The following is a 19914-nucleotide window of genomic DNA, read 5'->3' as shown; positions in this document are numbered from 1 at the left end:
GAGGTATAATAATTTCTAACAATAGTATCAAGCGAGACCTCTTCGTCTAGCTTGAACAGAAAGAGTGAGAGAGTGAGTGAGAGGAGGGGAAAAAAGGTAAAGGACTTACAAAACAAATAGTGCGTCAGATATCTCATCCTTATTTTGCTCATAATGGACATATAATTAAATATTACAGATCTATAATAATTATCTTATCTGGTAAATCGAATAAAAAAAGAAGAAAAAAATTATGATATATTCATCATGTTGCAAAAAAAAATAAACAAAAGTTTCAAATTAGCTAGCTCGTCCATTAAAGGAAAAAATATGAAAAGTATAACAGAAAGAGGTATAATAATTTCTAACAATAGTATCAAGCGAGACCTCTTCGTCTAGCTTGAACAGAAAGAGTGAGAGAGTGAGAGGGAGAGTAGGTAAAAAAAAGTAAAGGACTTACAAAACAAATAGTGCGTCAGATATCTCATCCTTATTTTGCTCATAGTGCACATGTAATTATTATCTAATAAATATTACAGATCTATAATAATTATCATATTTAATAAATCGAATAAAAAAATCATGACATAATCATGCTGCAGAAAAAAATAAAAAAAAGTTTCAAATTAGCTAGCTCGTCCATTAAAGGAAAAAATATGAAAAGTATAACAGAAGGAGGTATAATAATTTCTAACAATAGCATCAAGCGAGACCTCTTCGTCTAACTTGAACAGAAAGAGTGAGAAAGAAAGAGAGAGGAGGAGAAAAAAGGTAAAGGAAGAAAATAAGAGAGGTACTACATAGTATCGGGAGTGCCTAGGGGTTGCGAGTCGAGTAACCTAGGGCACGAGTAGCCGGCGAAGGAGAGTCGCGAATCGTGAGAGGGTGGCTTTCCGTTCGCGTTCATATCGATCGACGCCTGTGCACTAAGCAACAACCCCCCCTTCGCATCCCCACCCCCCGAAGGTTCGAAGCCGAGCGTCGACCGTGTAAAGCCCAGGGAGACAATCTCCTCCGGTTCGCGCGTCCTGCTGCGTTCAACAACAACTACGTACGTGTGTGTCTCTCTCTCTCTCTCTCACTCACTCACCCCTAATTCGAGTTAGCAACATCTTAGAAATTATTTGTCTTTCAGGTTTACTAATCACCTACACTAATTTTCTTTGAATTCGTTTACTGAAGATAACTTCGATTGAATTTTCTTTACACTTCGATCCAATTCACGAGAAAGACATTTTTCATTGTCCAGTGAAATATATATATGTATATGTATATGTATATGTCAGGTGAATATCCGTGAGTGTCTATTTACAGTGTGTTCTATTCGAATGGTGGATATATTGTGTCTTACTCTTCCTTCGTTTATAGGTTTGTATATATGTATACGTGTATAAATGATATTGTTGTTTTTGTTGTTGAAAGTGGTCGCAAAATATGAAAATCTTACAATTTCGACGATGCTTTTTCATTCGGATATCGTTCGGACTTGGAACGTTAGTAGTAGCATCGATTGGTCAGCCGTGAAACGGTATGACTTACTGATACTTATCCTTAGACAATCAAAATAATCCACTTTGCGCGTTTGATTATTGTTTACGTTTGATTATTAACGAGTAAATTGTTACGTGACACCAAGGACTGCATCTCGCGAAACTATTTAATGTTATTATACCCTATCGATAAAACCCCCGTGAGATTTATATAATCATTTTTATAAGAGTATCTAAGAAAAATAAGAGGACAGGGTTCGGAAATAGCGCAAACTAATCGATTTGGAAAAAGGGAAAAGGGAAACACGCCAACTAACGTCAACTTTGAATTGAATAGAATTTTTTCGTTAATAAATTTCAGTGAATTGTAATAAATGTATACAGTAACAATCGTATAACTTATGAAGTAATTCAAATAATGATTGTCTTAGCTCATATTTATCAAGTAGAATGATAAAAATGTATTCTAAAAGTAGACACTTCTCATACAATGTTACAGTATTTAGGGATAGTTTTTCTCTAGAACTATCGAATAATAAATTTCAATGAATTGTAATAAATGTATACAGTAACAATCGTATAATTTATGAAATAATTGAAATAATGATTGTCTTGGCTCATCTTTATCAAGTAGAATGATAAAAATGTATTCTAAAGTAGACACTTCTCATACAATGTTACAGTATTTAGGGATAGTTTTTCTCTAGAACTATCGAATAATAAATTTCAATGAATTGTAATAAATGTATACAGTAACAATCGTATAATTTATGAAATAATTCAAATAATGATTGTCTTGGCTCATATTTATCAAGTAGAATGATAAAAATGTATTCTAAAAATAGACACTTCTCATATGATGTTACAGTATTTAGGGATAGTTTTTCTCTAGAACTATCGAATAATAAATTTCAATGAATTGTAATAAATGTATACAGTAACAATCGTATAATTTATGAAATAATTCAAATAATGATTGTCTTGGCTCATATTTATCAAGTAGAATGATAAAAATGTATTCTAAAAATAGACACTTCTCATATGATGTTACAGTATTTAGGGATAGTTTTTCTCTAGAACTATCGAATAATAAATTTCAATGAATTGTAATAAATGTATACAGTGACAATCGTATAATTTATGAAATAATTCAAATAATGATTGTCTTGGCTCATATTTATCAAGTAGAATGATAAAATGTATTCTAAAAGTAGACACTTCTCATACGATGTTACAGTATTTAGGGATAGTTTTTCTCTAGAACTATCGAATAATAAATTTCAATGAATTGTAATAAATGTATACAGTAACAATCGTATAATTTATGAAATAATTCAAATAATGATTGTCTTGGCTCATATTTATCAAGTAGAATGATAAAAATGTATTCTAAAAATAGACACTTCTCATATGATGTTACAGTATTTAGGGATAGTTTTTCTCTAGAACTATCGAATAATAAATTTCAATGAATTGTAATAAATGTATACAGTGACAATCGTATAATTTATGAAATAATTCAAATAATGATTGTCTTGGCTCATATTTATCAAGTAGAATGATAAAAATGTATTCTAAAAATAGACACTTCTCATATGATGTTACAGTATTTAGGGATAGTTTTTCTCTAGAACTATCGAATAATAAATTTCAATGAATTGTAATAAATGTATACAGTGACAATCGTATAATTTATGAAATATTCAAATAATGATTGTCTTGGCTCATATTTATCAAGTAGAATGATAAAAATGTATTCTAAAAGTAGACACTTCTCATACAATGTTACAGTATTTAGGGATAGTTTTTCTCTAGAACTATCGAATAATAAATTTCAATGAATTGTAATAAATGTATACAGTAACAATCGTATAATTTATGAAATAATTCAAATAATGATTGTCTTGGCTCATATTTATCAAGTAGAATCATAAAAATGTATTCTAAAAGTAGACACTTCTCATATGATGTTACAGTATTTAGGGATAGTTTTTCTCTAGAACTATCGAATAATAAATTTCAATGAATTGTAATAAATGTATACAGTAACAATCGTATAATTTATGAAATAATTCAAATAATGATTGTCTTGGCTCATATTTATCAAGTAGAATCATAAAAATGTATTCTAAAAGTAGACACTTCTCATACAATGTTACAGTATTTAGGGATAGTTTTTCTCTAGAACTATCGAATAATAAATTTCAATGAATTGTAATAAATGTATACAGTAACAATCGTATAACTTATGAAATAATTCAAATAATGATTGTCTTGGCTCATATTTATCAAGTAAAATCATAAAAATGTATTCTAAAAATAGACACTTCAATGATGAACCGATGTTACAGTATTTAGGGACAGTTTTTCTCTAGAACTATCGAACTAAACACCCCCGAATGTCGACTGTCAGGCGCCTTCCTTCCAATTTATTGCTTTAACGAGAACTATCCGTCACGATTCGACTGCATGGTGCATAAAGAAGTTGCCAAATCACACGTACGATCGAACGGTACAATGAAATTATTACCACTGCGACACAAAATATAAACCCCATTCTCTAACTCTTTATATTCTTGATACATAAAGGTATTCTTCCGTACCATCGGCTGAATCATTCATGCATCAACGACCATGAAAACTAGTAGACTCCTTCGTTCGTCGATCCGAATCGAACTATCGATTCGAGGAAAAGTTCGTGAACCTTGAAATATGGCGTGAAAATTTAACGACTCCTTCGTGAAAACATGAATCGGAAATGAAAATATTATCGATTCTATCCGAAAAATATTATTTTCATATCGAAATTACTTTATTATTTATTATTTATTTATTAATTAAAAATATGAAATTACCTTTCAGCTGTTTCTTTTTCTTTTTTTTCGTCTTAATATTGAAATATTTTCGTATCCAATTATATCCCGTTATCCTTTTAGCTAGCAACAACATCTAGAAAATTGTCAAATGATCGATCGATTCCTCTTTTTTTTTTGTTTTATTTTCACAAACAGATTTCACATTTGCTTTTGCACGTTTTCTCACCTGTGCTTCGCGAATCGTCAATGTTCTCGATACGATAATGACTCTCTTCTATCGGTTTTCTTTGCTCTCCTATTTTCTTTTTTCTTTTTTTTTTCTTTTAACAAACAATCGGTATGATTAGATCACGGAATCGACGAGATTAGATAATATTTTTTTTATTAATTGTAGAAACGTTCAATTGGACTCGAAGGTACGACAACGATTGATTGTAGATTTTTTTGTTTTTATTTCGCAAAAGTTTCTTACAATATTTTATATTCGTCAAAGAAATAAAATATTTAAAGATTAATTAAAAGAAATTAAATTAATAGAAATTAAAAGAAATTAAATTAAATTAATTAAAAGAAAATTAAAAGAAAAAGGAAATAAATAAATACAATGTTAACAAAAATCATACGATTAATTATTTGTTCAGAATATTTATTCATTCGTTGATATTTTAATGAAAATGAGAATAAAAAAAAAACAAGGAACGTCCGTACCTGCGCGTGATAAAAAATAAATTAAAAGAAAATGAAAATAATCGAAATTTTACGAGAACAGCTGATTGTTCTAGCCTGATAGTACGCGACTAGTTGTTTTTTTGCGGTTAGATAATATTTCTTTAGTTTATCGTTGATGCGCAAAGAGAACTACGAGGAAGAGAGGAAAGATCTTTCGAACGCGAAAGAATAGAAGGAAAGAAAAAGATAGAACGAGAAATTGCGCGCACCTATAAGAAAAGGAAACAGACAGCGAGAAACTTTTCCTTGCATGCGATGCATTCAGTCACCGTCCCGTTGCATTCTTCGTTGCAAGTAGTCCTTTTCGTTTATTTCGTTCTTTTTAAACAAATAATTCGATCATTTTTATTCGCGCGAGCGAAAGTTATCCTCGTTTGATTATTTTTCCGTGATCGTACGTTTCCGATAACGATAAAACTTTTTATAAGAAATACCCCCACCCCCGCCCCCTTTTCATGCAGTTCGAAGGCTCATAAAAATGATTAAAATAAATAGAATATTCATTTTGAAAGGATCAATTTTCCATGTTAATATCTATGGTGCTTTTAACACTCGTGCCAAGCAATTTTCCATATCGCAAACTTTCGCAAAGTAGAAAGGTATTATTTCGTATACGCGAGAGATAAGGTATACATAAGTGTGTATGTGTATATGTGTGTGTGTGTGACTCACGTTGGGAATTAAAATCATTTATATTTGAACTTTTTTCAGTGTAAAAATATGAAATAAATTAGCGACGATAAAAAGAGAGAGGAGCGAAGAAAAAGAAGAAGAAAAAAGAAGAAAACAAAACAGAGAGATAAACGAACGTATTGTTTTGAAAAAGGAAATAATGAAAAATAGAAAAGTGTATCGTTAGATTTAGCAAGGAGAGGAGGATACACATGCGATAAATTAAGACGACGAAGATAAGTGGAACGATCGAGACTCGAGCGGTTGGAGCAAGGTCACGGATAAACTACTCGGTAGGAGTTCGCAAAGTGTTGTTGCTCGGGTGGGAAAGAGGCTTGTTTTCTTCGCGTCGATGGACGTTGGGAAGCTTCTTTATTACGAACAAGCCCGGTGTCGTGTTATTAAAATAGACGACGTAGTCGAGTGAATCTTGAAAGGACAGTTTATTCGGCTCGAGTTGGCTCGGAAACGATGATCATCGCGGCAAACGCGTCCAACTTGATAAGATCCTTCATAATTCACGAACGAAATTCAAACGGTTAAGAAGGAAAGGCTCGAGGAAGGGAAGAAAATAAAAGGATAAAAGGGGAAAAAGAAAGATAAAAGGAAAAAAAAAAAAAAAAGAAAGCAAGCATGTCGGAAAGCGAGACCAAACCAGCCTCGCCGGTGCCAAACGTTTGCACGCAAGGTTGCAACAGTCTGATTACCGTACATTGCCCTACGCTTCAGGTGACATCGCGAATGTTGCGTTCGCCAAGCCACGAAAGTGTTACCACCGATATCTCCCTTTTCAGTGTATCCTCGATAGCGAGCGAATTACGATGTGCTAACAGGTTGGTTACCTTCAAATCGTATAGCGATGTGCAGTTGGCTGGACGGGGACCCTCGCCGAAACCCGATCGTCAGATTCAGGATAACAGGTGGGTGAATATCCATTGACCTATTCGTGTACGGAGCAAAATAAAAATAATGGGCTTGCTCATCTCGATATACACTTTTGATTTCATTTTGATGGCATTCGAAAAAGGGATTAATTAATAATCTTCTAACCTATAACCTATTCTAAAAGATATTGATTTTTATCCATCTGGTGTACAGACCAGCGGATATTCCGGAAATCCTCTGGTTCGAGGAAGAGAACGATCTGATCCGCAGTTGCGGCGTTCTTTCCTCGGCATTGGGTCTTCGTAAAAGCTTCAGTACGAGCGACGTTTCGCAATTACCAAGCCCGGACGCGTCCGTACCAGCAGCCGGACTTCGTTCGGCCGTATCAGCCTTGGCACTCGATACTCAAAGAAACAATTTACTTTTGGAACACGCGAGGCTCGATCACGCTTCGAGATCCTGCAGCACGTGGGTCGCTGTTGGGGAACCTGTCGCGAGTACGTCTCAACTTCCGAGTCCTCACGGTGGTGCAGCGCAAGAACAACCACAACAAACCTCGAGCTCTCATTCCTCCGCGCCACAACCCCCGCCAGCTCCGCCACCTCCACCGATACCTTTTACAGGTGCCGATCTTATAAGGTCCGTCAATAAGAAGGTCCGACAAAATTATATACGCCGAAGGTAACATTTATTTCCTACGTCCAAACTAACCTATTTTATCGTAAAATTCAATTATTATTAAATTAAGAAATTTGGAGAAGATACAAAACAAATCAGAACGTTCTGATTGTTTCTTTACCTTGTCTAACTTACCCGTGATACACTTATTAATAATTCAAATGTTCCATAGATTGCTGACGACTTACCGAGCTCTCGAACGACTATCCCAAAGCGAATTCAACTTGGACCAATTGGAGGCAGCGGCAAGTGCAGCGCAAACAGGTGCACCAGGTACGACATTGCTCGTACCTGGTACTACTTCAACGCTTTCCGGTACATCGGTAATCGGTCGAAAGGAACGGAATCATGCGTTGACCGTCAGAGACGTCGAAAGGGAACGCGGTAATCAATTATCCAAGTACGAGAGGAACATGATGATTTTCAATTGGCTTCACACCCTCGATGATACGGCAATTGTCGATAGTGTCGAATAATCCTAATCGATCGATGATAATCGGCTTATCAAGCACCCATGGCGCTTACGGAAAACGGACTAATCGGCATCGACGTATTATTTCTGCCTTCTTCTTCTTCTTCTTCTTCTGTTTTTTTATTTCTTTTTTTTCTAATTTTTGTCTTTTTTTTATTTTTAATCTCAATTTAAAGTACATGATATATAGACATACATACATACATACATAAATAAATAAATAAAAATCGATATCTAATTTACGTAAAACGGAAGGCCTTTTCACAGAGGAACAAAAGGTTCGTTGCAATCGAAAAAAAGATATGAAAAAGAGGAAAATCCTCGTTAGACGCGCGGTTGAGAGACGTCCGTCCCCTCTCGTCCAAATGATATATCGCATTAAAAAAATAAATAAAAAGACAAAAACAAGGGAAATAAAATAAAGGAAAATAGGAAAGAATTTGAATAAGCATATCCGAAAAATTTGGGTTGATCGGATGTGAAAGATGTAGGAAAAGTTTAACGGATTCTCGCTAATTCACTAAGTGCACGCACCTAGAACCATAGTATTATATGATGAGACTATTAAAAATGCGACATCACGATTTATCATTTTTTTTTCAACGATAAAGTCGATGCACCGACAGTTTATATGATATATATATATGTGTGTGTACATACTTGTGTATGTATTTACCATATTTCTTATTCGATGACAACATTTTCTTCCTTATTTTCCTCGTTGATGAGATCAAATTAAAAAAACGTACTACAAGATTGATTATTATTGTCGTTGCATCGAAGATACACATACGTAGACCGTATAATCAAAATCTTACCTTTTATTTTTTTGTCCATCATTATATTTGGTAGCGTCGTTGTGCTCGACTCTGCTACTATTATATTGTAAATTGAAATATTTAAGAAAGAAGCTTTATTATTATCTTTCTTAGAAGCGTAGATTTCGATTAATCGCGTCTCGCCAGGTGTTCAGGATAAGTATTAATTAAGTTACAACAAAATCGTAACGTTCAAACTAAGGAAAGATCGCAATGAGCTTTAAGAAAGATTTCTTTTTTTTTTTTTTTGTATTCTATCGAGCTTTTTTCCATTCGTTTAACTTCCGATAATATATATTCGAGTGATTTTTTTATTTTAATAATTACAACTTTATACATTTTCTAGAGAAAACAGAAAGAAAAAAAAACGTTTTATATTCGATTTGATATAGCACACACATACACATACAGTACAATACAAGTATTTTTCTATTTATTATGGAAAATCATCCGCATTAACTTCGAACGACAAATATTTTCACAGAAAACACGAAAAGCTCTCTACGATCTGCCTTCAGTTTCATAATACGTGTTCCTATAAAAGCCTTAACAACCGTCAAACATAAATAGAAAAAAAAGAATGAACAAATAAATTCTCCAATAAAAACTGTAATCTTTGAAATTTACTTTTATACAAATTCTCTGACCGTTCAAAACTGACCGATTAATAGATTTCGCTTATATGCAAATAATTATCAGTATTATGTGCCATACACACAATAAACACTCACGTATACACAGACATACACACATACCAATGAAAAGAGATATATATATATATATATAATATGTATATGTGCGTATATCTATACATTCCTGGGGTTGTTAAAATGATGGATGTGTGATTGAATAACGTACGCTTTTCTTCTTATATATTTAACGTTTCTTCCGAATGTTACATTTGTGAGTCTCGCAGTACATCCTTTATCCGGATGGTATGGAATCCTAATAAAATCGCAGAATCTATTATACATATAGAAAAAATGTTATTTGACCTATATTAGAAAGATATTATAATCAAGTGCTGAATTGGTCTTATCGATTGAATTGCTTTGGTCTCCACATGAATATGAAAGTTAAAAGACACATACATGTGATACCTTGATTTTAAAAAGCACTCAGGCAAGTATTATTCTACCTGATATCGATGATATAAATTCAGCAATGTTTTTATTCAGATTCGGAACCAGAACTTGCATCTGATTCGTATTCACCAACGTTGATTGTAAATTTGTACTCTTGATCACATCCAAGATACGCATCGCTCATAAAATATAAAGTATACGAATGCTGTCCTGGTGTCGGGGCAACAAAATCCAATCTCACTTTAGCCTTTTGTTGCAAAGTTAATCTCTTGATGGAGAGTAAAGAATTCGTCTTAGGATCTCCGATGACAACCCACCAACCTTCCTCGCGTTTTTGTGGGAAGAATGGTGCTACTACTGGACCAGTTACTTCATCTTCTCTTTCGAGCTGTACAATAACATTCACGGTACCGCCACTGTGCAATTTATCCTTGTCCTGAACCTCGTAAGACATTTCAATGTTGGGATAACGATTACAAAATTTAGCAACGTCCGCCATTTGTGCATCCGTAAGCTGTAAAAGTCTATTCCTATCGTCAAATTCGAGTTCTATCACGTCAAAAACTGTCTCAACTTTCTTTTCTGTGCATCGTTTGATCGTTTCTGAGGTAAAGTGCGGTAATTGTTTGAGATAAGAATCTTTCGACCACATCGCTTGCGTTACCATCTGTGCCAATTCCATAGCAGCAACGGCAGGCGTCAACCAACCAGAAGAACTAAGGACATCGACGCAGGCTTGTATCAACCTAACTGCTTTGCTTAAAACTAATTCCGTGTCTTTTTGTAATTCTGGGCCTAACTGTATTCTAGAAAGGTGAGCTTGCAAAAGTAGTTGGGCTTTCACGTGAGGATCAGCCATTCTAGTTGCTTGAGGCGCGTGAGGAAGTCGCGAAGCCAAACTTCTCAATAAATTCTCTTCTCGTTGTCTTACCGGAACAGTTTCGTATTCCGCAGCTGCCGATATAATCTCCAATAGACCGCGGATCTTCGTTTTGTTGTTCAAAGATAGACTGAACAATTCAATTGTGGCATAATTGATGTAATAATAAGCAGCGATCATTCCAAGATTCAATGGTAAAGTGTCCATTTCATCCTCGACAGCTACACACTTGGCTTGTTCAAGATCATTCAATGTTGTTTCAACTAATTCGGACAGATGATCCGACAAGTGTCTGTGCGTGATTCCTTGCAATCCGTAATAATTTGGATTTTGAGTGAGTCTCCTATATAGGAATGTCCATGTAAGGTAGTCAACTGCGTCCTGCTTGTTTTCTATCGTTTTTGTAACTATTTCAGCGTTGAAGTGATCGTGTAACCTGTGATCCAAATGACTCTCTACCGGTAATGGTTCGTTTAAGAACTTTTTAAAGAAATCCTTTTTAGAACTTTGACAAAGAAGCACGCACTTGGCATCGTCGTCTTCCAGTGGTCGATTAGCTCGTGCTACCATTTGTAAAACATCTGTTATCGGGTAATCCTCGTACGCATGAGTTTTGCCATTGTAACACTGAGTGTCCATTACTACTACCAGATGTGAACTAATGGATAAACTCCAACACAAGTCTCTGGTTGCCACTGCTACTTGAATGGCATCACTGTCAAATAATTGTTCGACTAAACGTCGATCATCCGCGGAAAGTCCTTCATGCAAATAAGCTATACCTTGAGACAAGGTCTCTTTCAATGTTTTATCTGTCATTCTATCTAAGAAGGGTTTGATATCAGCTTCCTCGGCATGGAAAAATCTTGATGGTGCACCCTCTGCTGCTGTAAATGTTAATAAATCGATAGCTGTTAATCTGGCTTGTCGACGAGTCGGCACAAAAACAATAACAGGTTTGTGCGCAGCATGTCTCAGTATCGCGTTATACACCGGTTTGGCCATGGCAGCCAGTCTTGAGGCATTATGAGTGATGTTAATGCCTTGAACATGTAATTCCAATGGTACAGGTCTCACAGAAGGATGAAAGTTAAAAGTTGCAGCAGCTGGTGCACCCAACCATTGTGCTGCATCCTTAGCATCGGCCAATGACGCTGACAACGCTACTATCCTAGTTGGTTTATCCAACTGAGAGGAAATATATCTCGCTCTGGAGCAAGCTACTTCTAAGACGGGACCTTCTTCACCACCGATTAATTGCAATTCATCTACAATAAATAGTTGGATATTCTGTACATTCTTACGTTGCTTCCATCTTCGAGAAAGCACATCCCATTTGTCAGCTGTCGTTATGACTATTTGTCCTTTAGCGAGTAACTTAAGATCCGTTCCAGTTTCTCCAGTTAGTAAAACTACTTTCCTACTCAATTGTTGGCCAAACTTTACCAGCCAATCGGCATAAACTAGCTCAGCCAATGCTTCCTTGCTGACCATATAGACGCATCTACCTTCCGGATTTTGTGTCAACAAACGAAGTACCGCAAACTCGGCAATAGTAGTCTTTCCAGATCCAGTTGGTGCCCCGACAAAGACGTTATCGTCGGAATTGTATACCGCATTGAATACTTGTGTTTGTATTGGATTAAATTGCGGAAATTTGTTGGCATATAAATTTTCGAATTTAGCGTTTCTCAACGCGGTTATTGGTAAAGGCTGAAGATCTAATAATTCTGTTGGCGGTAGATTCTTTTCTGGTAATATAAGATGTCTAAAACTGACGGGTAATTGAGTCTCAACACCGATCCATCTGTCCGATACTACACGTAAGAAATATTGCGGCGGTAAAGGTTCAAATACTGGAACAAAGAATTTGATCAAATGCTCGTCGGTCGCGTATTTCGCTTTTAAAAGGAAATATTCGTGATGTAGTATGACCTCGGAATCGACGTCTTCCACGAGAATCCAAAATGCTTCAGAAGCACCGTGCACTTTCTCGTCCCATTGAAAATCAGGCGCAATTGTTAATTCGACACGCAAGGTGGATCGCGTGATCGGTTGGATATGCGTCGATAATTCCAATTTTGGAAACTGATGGACATATTTATAAATAGTTTTTCCTAATTTGGGCGATCGTATCATTTCACCGATTTCGTTCGGTCCGAGATCGTACAATCTTTCCCATGGCATGTTTTTCTTTTCTATTTTCTTCACTATTTCCTCCGGCATCTTTCGGAATTGTCTTAAAAGCGACATGGATTGCCACATTCTACGATCTATCATTTTACACAAGGATAAACATTTATCCGCTAATTGAGCCCATCCGCGGAACAACACAATTTCAAATATAGCTCTCATTAATCGCGTTGCCGATTGCGTAACCAACATCATATCGGACATCAGAGCAAATCCTTCCAATTTTAATTGTGAGATGTATGCTTGTAACAATACATTCACTTTAGCACTAGGCTCTTCTATACTCTCTTTAACTGGTATAGGTACCCGTTCCATCAACTTTTGCAATTCCAATTTCTCTTCCTCTCTGACATTAATATTTTTGAATTCGCTGGACAACGAGAATACTCGGAACAATTCGATCTCGCTTAATGTTCGCTTGAGAAGTTGATTGTACGTAGACATTGTTTCGTGAGTACAATAATAATGCGAAGCTATTCTACCCAACTCGGTTGCTTGGAAATTTCCAGATTTACGATCGTATTTGATTAAACCACTTCTGTCTAACGCAACTGCGGCAGAATGAATCAAATCCGCTCTATGTAATTCTAATAAAGGATCTTCTCTTAATTTGTCATGACCTATTCCATAGAGATTAGGACAACGTGGCATTCTGACATATAAATATGTATAACCAAGCCAAGTGACGGCATCTCTGATATTTTGAATAGTACCTAAAACTATCTCTGCATTTAACATATCTGGTAGCTTGCTAATCAATTGCGATTCTATTGGTAATTGCTGGTTTAAAAGAGATAAATAGTACTGAAGTTCGCTATGATTAGTAATTAAAATTCCTTCACCTTTAGTGTCATATTGCGGACGACCAGCTCGACCTAACATTTGTAAAACATCTAAGGCACCTAATTCAACCCACCTGCCTTTTTCTGGATTATATACTTGTGTACCTTTGATAATTACTGTATGAGCTGGTAAGTTAACACCCCAAGCCAAAGTAGCAGTCGAAACAAGAACTTGTATGTGCCTATCAGCAAAGAGATCTTCAACTAAAGTACGATCTACCCTTGTCATACCAGCATGATGGATAGCGAATCCATACGGCAATAAATCTTTAAGCTCTTGATTCTTGACTTGTTCCGCTTCACTTCTCAATACTTCCATAGATGCAGAACCTTCTCGAAGAAATTGGCCTAGGGTATCTTTTTCTAAACACATGTCCCTGATTGCACGTGCAGTTTTTCCAGTCTCCTTGCGAGAATGCACGAAAATTAATACTTGATTCCGACCAGCATGCTCCATTGTTTTTTCATAAACTATTTCATTCATAACTTGAAATCGTTTCAATGCTTTCTTTTCTGTCACACCAATATATTGCTGTTCTAATGCAACAGGCCTGAAACTGTTGTCAAAGTAGAAAAGACCAGTTTCCATTTTAATACGTAGAAATGTGGCAACATCTTGATAATTTGGTAATGTAGCCGAAAGACCTACAAGCCGAACATCTTCTTGAGTGGTTTCAATATTCCTGATCGTTCTTGCAACCAAGGCTTCTAAAACCGGACCTCTTTCGTCGTGCAACAAATGAATTTCATCAATTATAATTAATCTTACTAACGAGGTGAACGTCTTTTCACCACCTTTACGCGTTATAATGTCCCACTTTTCTGGTGTGCAAACAATTACTTGGGTCGCAGCTATTTGTTCTCTAGTCAGTTGATGGTCTCCAGTTAATTCCGAAACAGTTAAATTGTAAGTTGATAATCTTTTTCCGAAATTACCAACCATTTCTTGTACAAGAGAACGCATTGGTGCAACATAAATTATTTTGAATTCGTCTGCATTTATCGTGCCGTCTGCATTAATGTGTTTGCCGATTTCACGCATCATACAGAGTAGAGCAACGTTTGTCTTTCCAGCACCGGTAGGAGCACATAGTAATAAATTTTCGTCGCTTTCCAATGCACTCTGATATAAACGACTTTGAATTCTGTTCAACGTTTTAAAACCCTCAAAAGCAGGTTGAACGTACTTTGGTAAATCTTCGATCGGTAAAAGTTTCTCACTGTCGCCAAATGGTTTGGGTTTCAAAGCAGGTACATGAACTTCTTCATATCTAAAAATATACAAAGGCAAAAATATTAATATAATAAATTATAATATATATAGAGAACAAGGTCATAGAACCTTGATTAATTATTCATTATTTCATTTCAATGGGAAGAGTAATTGATAGCCTATCACTATACATACCCTTTTCCTTGTTTCCTAAAACTTCCATCAGGCAGTTGGCAACGCTTGTTTGCCATAAAATGACTTCCTTGTGCAAATATTAAATCTTCTAAGTCTATTAAATTTCTGGTTCCTTGGACTTGACCTCCTGGACCTCCAGTGTCTTCATTTTCTTCTCTTCTCTTACGCTGTGCTCTGGCTTCCATTGTTTCATCCGCATCGTCATCACCTTTTCCTGTATCTAATTGTTTTAAGATTTTTGCAAGTACTGGTTCGTCATTCATCTTATTACGTATTTTTTGCCTCTCCGATTCAGACTGCGAGGCTGCTAACATCGTGCAGTAGGCAACTAAATTAAAAAAAAAAAAAAACAATTAGAAGATTATCTCTTATTCAAAAAATTATATTAATCAAAAATAATTATATTTATTTATACGTTAACATACTCGTGTGTCTATATTTTTTTAACTGTTTTATAAAGTCAAAACAGTCATAACCCAAAAGTAAAACTAATTGATTTTCACAATCACGATCGTCGCTGGCATCCTTCAAAACTGTTAATACTTCTGCTGCTCTTGCTTGGGAAACCATCGCATCATCATATATCCTACTTAATCTTCTTTGTAGCCAATATGCATCTATATCAAGAGGATGCAATGGTTTTTCCTTTTTCATCTCTTCTGCTCCACCTAACTAAAGAAAAGAAATATATTCATTTGAAATTTGTATAAAAAATTAATTGTAATATAAATTAAATTATTTAATTATAATATCATTTTTCTTCTTACGTTCTCAGCATGAATGGCTCTATCGTCATTAGCTTCTTCTCCTTCGTCTCCCTCATCATCGATCTCCCTAACTTCTCCGTAAACATCTTCATCGTCTTCCTCGCTGCTCTCTTCAAATTGTACATTAATTCCATATGTTTCATCGATGTTTTCTTCATTTGTGGTACTTTTTTCATCATTTCCAAAATCTGTTATCTTTTTTCCAAGATTCACCAATAATGCAAATCTTTCTTCGGCCAGGGAACCAAGTAGCAATTCTGTTTCCTTCTTCTTTTCTCTTTCTTTTAATCTGTCATTTTTCAATACTGCCAAAACCTCATCCGCAGCACCACACAAAATATCGCGTGGTTGATCGCCTAAAGCTTCTTGAATAAAACTGAGCAATACTTCGTAAGTTTGACGTGTCTCTTGAGTTTTGGGTCGATAAACGATACCAACCATTTCATCTACTCCTTCGGAAAGTAAAGTGGCACCTCTCATGCGTGCAAAGTCGTACTGTGCTTCATCGCGCTTCTGACGTCTACAAAATATAAAATTATATATTTAAATAGATATAACTATACCGATAATTAAATTGAATGACATGAAACATAATTTTCTTACTTTGCTTTCCTCTCTTCAGCTTTTCCCGGTTTTGTTCGTTGAGCTCTGTCACCCATGCGCGTACCATCGAGCTTCCCAACAAGGGACATAACTTCACCCGTAGCTTCATCTCTACTGCGCCTTTCTATTAGTCGAACGTCAGCTTGTAAAACTAAATTTGAATTCTAGAAGTAGACAAAAGTTTTCTTTAAAATAGTCATTCTTGTAATCCTCTACGCATAATCGAATATGAAAACATTTTGTAATGTTGCTTATACTATAGCATGCAAAATTATTATAAAATGAATATCTTAATAAACCTCGTGAGATGCTTATTAATAAATAATACACCCAGTTCTGTATTTACAAGATAGATACGTTCCCAAAGAATACGTGTAAAAAAATATATTGCATCACAAATGAAATGTTTGGGTAAAGCAAAATTTTCTTCTAAGAATTTGGTGTTAAATCAAAATCGCATAAAAAAGAGCTCGTGTAAAAACAAAATTAGGTGTACTGTGCAATTGTTTATCTCATATAATGTTTTTATATTTGTAAAAAATGTCACTTCGTTACTCACCGCTTTATATTCGTATTGCAATTGTCGTGCGGCAGCGTCCGCCATGTTGTAATAAAATAAATTCTACAGTAAAAATCTTAGCAATCTTCACTCACTAATCTATCAAAAATATAAACTGCATTACCAAATGGTTATTCCCCACACAATACAATTATTTTTTCATTCACTATATTTTTGTTTGTATAATTCTATATAATATAAGAGTATACCCATGAACTATTTACTCAACTTATATTACGATGCTTGAACTATATAACAATCGTTAATTTCTACCAGTAGATGGAGCCACGATGGTTAAACGCTACCTATCGATACTTACCGCTGCTACACTTATCGATACCTATCGATACCTATCGATCCTAGTGTTGACCTCCTTATGGCGAAACGTGATTGGTTCGTTTTATCGTATCTTTATCCATTTAAAATTTAAAAAGTTTGGAAACCCTGAAATGTAAATTAATTTTATATTTAACCCTTTAATACACACACACACACACACATAGCTTCGTGAATGTTTTTAATAATACATACGTGCAAAATAACTGCCAATCTTTAATCTTAAATTTTTATTTTCTTAATCTATAACTTAATTTATATATAATATATAAAATATTATATTTTATATATTTATTTATTATATATTTATTATTATATATTTATATATATATTAATTATATATTATTATATATAATAAAAATTATATATAATAATTATATATAGATATAATTCTATATCTTAATTTATATGCATTGTGTTACATGCAATAAGCAAAAAGAAAAAATAATTATTTCTATTGCATCTACAATTGCATGTTTTTTTCTAAGTACTTTGTTTTTAACAAAAATCATTTTGACCCTTCCGCTAGAAGTAAACCTTAAACATTGATAACTCTGGTATTGAGTGTAATAATAGCATTAAATCTTTCACTTTTTAGCATTCATTAATTTGAATAATCGATACCGATCAATAAAAATCTTTTCTCCGCGTTTCATACTGAAGGAAGTGAGATAATATGTGCGAACGATCAAGACGGACAAACTGATCGAGACCATAATAATGAAGAAATTATCTCCCAAGTGTGAACGTTATTAAACAAGCGAACGTATTATCGAGAGGACCTTTGAACTTTGCGAGATATCTTATTGTTAGAAAAGTAGTTCTCCCTTCTTCTCTTTTTCTTTCTTTCTCTCTTTGTTTTTTCTTTTTTTTACGATAAATCTTACTGATCGTTCGTTCCGGTTATTCCGATAGCCCTGACGTCAATTACGTATTCATAAGCAACGATATCAACGTTTTCTAACCGTGAACATACCTGATCAATTTGTTTAGCAGATTAAATGAACATTATAAATCATTTAATTATAAAAAAAAAACATTTTTATTCGCGTACGGTATAGAAAATGTTGATATTTTTCTTTAAAAGGAAAATTTGCGAAGAATAATTTTGAATTTGAGTTTTGATATTTTGAATTCGACGTTTACTTATCGTCAAAAACTATTATTACGATCCATCTCATTTAATCGATTTCTTCTTCGTCTTATCACTTTCACTTAATAATTTCTTTAGCTCGCTTCCAGTAATTACCAGACAGCAACGCGTGGGTAGTAACGAGTAAATAAGACGTAGTCTTATGTACATACATACATATGTATGTATTATTAATTTTGCACACAGCTGCATTTACGAGAGCTGTAAGATTATACGTATAAAGTTTTTGTCTTTGCTTTTGTCTTTTATCATTTAAAACGAGAAAAAGCGTATCAACTTCTTGGATATCCCTTGTCTTGTCTTGTCTTTTCTTTTCTTTTATTGTCTTTTCTTTTCTTTTATTTTCTTTTCTTTTTCTTTGATATTAAGAATAATATCAACGCGTAGAAACGCGTTTCGTTAAAATGGCGGGAATTTGTACAAATTCAAATTTGTATACATCAATTTCGTAATAAATCGAAAAATAAATAGAAATTTGAAATATGTTCGAATCGACAACGTCTCATAATAATCAGTGACTAACATTTTCAGAAAAGTAAACCGTCTTTACGTAACAAAGTCATTTCTTTATCTCTCTGTGAAAAATAAAACAAAAGGAACGAATCATCGCGTCGCCACGTTGGTTGACTCGGATGTGAGTTGGAGGCATGTGCGAGAAGAGACTACCGTATCTTTCGGTAAAAAGAGAAAGAGATAAAGAAACAGAGAGAAATAGATTTTATTAAGCGTTTTAAAATATCCCTCGCTGGAAGTATAAACGAAGTTAAGTGGGAAAATAACAAGTTTATTGTGCGGATAATTTTAATATGAAGTCGAAGTCGTACGAAATATCAAAAAAAAAACGCATACAACACGCGCAAGTAAAAATAATATTAGAAAAGGATCCAATAAAATACGAACAATAATAATTTATATATATTATCAAAATGTAAATATATAATTATAAATAAATAAATAAATAAATTAGCAGAAAGTATATGATAATATAAAAAAAAATAATTAAAAAAGAAAAAGAGCAATTGTACGAGGTTGATTAGTCAAAATCACGTGGGCAGATAGATAACCAATATCTTTGCCTCCATTTTCTTATCTTCGCTATTCTCTTTCTCTCTCTTTCTCTCTCTCTCTCTTGTCAGTTTAATATAAGATTCAACTTCGTATTATTCTCAGCCATGTTTTGGAAAGAAAGCTAAGGGGAAGGGGAAGAATCCTATCGTCTGTGAGATGCGAAAGACTTTTCGATTTTAAATAAAAGATTCATTTACACGGTGACTCTTGACCTCGTCTCGAGAAATAGTAGGAGACTGCGACGTTCGAATTACGCGAACGGATTAATAATACTTCTATTAAGAAAGTTATATTTTTATAGCGTTCGAACGAAAAAAGAACGTTGGGAAAATCTTGAACACATTTTTCTTGGTTTACGTAAGAGAAAAATAAAATAAACAAAAAAAAAAGAAAACAAGAATTTTTCGAAGGTGTGATCGTAGAAAGTTGTACAACTCGTTCGTCTTATTTCCTAAGAATTAATTGAATATTAGTTTAGACG

At 34.3% G+C, this 19914-nt stretch overlaps 2 protein-coding genes across 6 annotated transcripts; one reads left to right on the top strand and one right to left on the bottom strand.

Annotated features, from left to right (window-relative positions):
• The first annotated feature begins 920 nt into the window (after positions 1-920).
• LOC122517547 lies at positions 921-8126 on the top strand. 3 transcript variants are annotated; one of them, XM_043635999.1, is made up of 5 exons: positions 921-1030; positions 1115-1347; positions 5726-6606; positions 6785-7252; positions 7422-8126. In XM_043635999.1, the coding sequence occupies exons 3-5, from the start codon at positions 6320-6322 to the stop codon at positions 7723-7725; spliced, it is 1059 nt and encodes a 352-aa protein (XP_043491934.1). In that variant the 5' UTR covers positions 921-1030; positions 1115-1347; positions 5726-6319; the 3' UTR covers positions 7726-8126. The 3 variants fall into 3 exon arrangements, with proteins under 3 accessions (XP_043491934.1, XP_043491936.1, XP_043491935.1); XM_043636000.1 differs by having other exon boundaries at positions 927-1030; positions 1294-1347; XM_043636001.1 differs by lacking the exon at positions 1115-1347 and having other exon boundaries at positions 925-1030.
• A 1006-nt stretch (positions 8127-9132) lies between these two features.
• Positions 9133-17156, bottom strand: LOC122517545 (putative U5 small nuclear ribonucleoprotein 200 kDa helicase). Of its 3 annotated transcripts, XM_043635997.1 has the most exons (7): positions 17001-17156; positions 16877-16878; positions 16318-16481; positions 15715-16234; positions 15373-15619; positions 14948-15275; positions 9133-14810 (listed from the first exon to the last, which is right to left on the bottom strand). In XM_043635997.1, exons 3-7 carry the CDS (start codon positions 16404-16406, stop codon positions 9710-9712), a joined length of 6285 nt encoding a protein of 2094 aa, XP_043491932.1. In that variant the 5' UTR covers positions 16407-16481; positions 16877-16878; positions 17001-17156; the 3' UTR covers positions 9133-9709. The 3 variants fall into 3 exon arrangements, with proteins under 3 accessions (XP_043491932.1, XP_043491931.1, XP_043491933.1); XM_043635996.1 differs by having other exon boundaries at positions 16877-17155; XM_043635998.1 differs by lacking the exons at positions 16318-16481; positions 16877-16878; positions 17001-17156 and having other exon boundaries at positions 15715-16090; positions 16153-16239.
• Positions 17157-19914: the final 2758 nt, after the last annotated feature.

Source organism: Polistes fuscatus, unplaced genomic scaffold, assembly GCF_010416935.1.
Source record: "Polistes fuscatus isolate 324 unplaced genomic scaffold, CU_Pfus_HIC Scaffold20, whole genome shotgun sequence".
In the NCBI taxonomy this organism is placed as follows: domain Eukaryota; kingdom Metazoa; phylum Arthropoda; class Insecta; order Hymenoptera; family Vespidae; genus Polistes; species Polistes fuscatus.
The sequence above is the reverse complement of the archived record's forward strand: the minus strand, read 5'-3'. Positions and strand labels throughout refer to the sequence as shown.

Bases quoted from the DNA above. Each gene is read 5' to 3' on its own strand.
- LOC122517547 (XM_043635999.1), top strand. From the start codon at position 6,320: ATGTCGGAAAGCGAGACCAAACCAGCCTCGCCGGTGCCAAACGTTTGC. The intron at 6,607-6,784 runs GTGGGTGAATAT...TCTGGTGTACAG, and splicing joins CGTCAGATTCAGGATAACAG to ACCAGCGGATATTCCGGAAA. The intron at 7,253-7,421 runs GTAACATTTATT...AATGTTCCATAG, and splicing joins CAAAATTATATACGCCGAAG to ATTGCTGACGACTTACCGAG.
- LOC122517545 (XM_043635996.1), bottom strand. From the start codon at position 16,921: ATGGCGGACGCTGCCGCACGACAATTGCAATACGAATATAAAGCG. The intron at 16,235-16,317 runs GTAAGAAAATTA...TATATTTTGTAG, and splicing joins GCTGAAGAGAGGAAAGCAAA to ACGTCAGAAGCGCGATGAAG. The intron at 14,811-14,947 runs GTATGTATAGTG...GTATATTTTTAG, and splicing joins TTTAGGAAACAAGGAAAAGG to ATATGAAGAAGTTCATGTAC.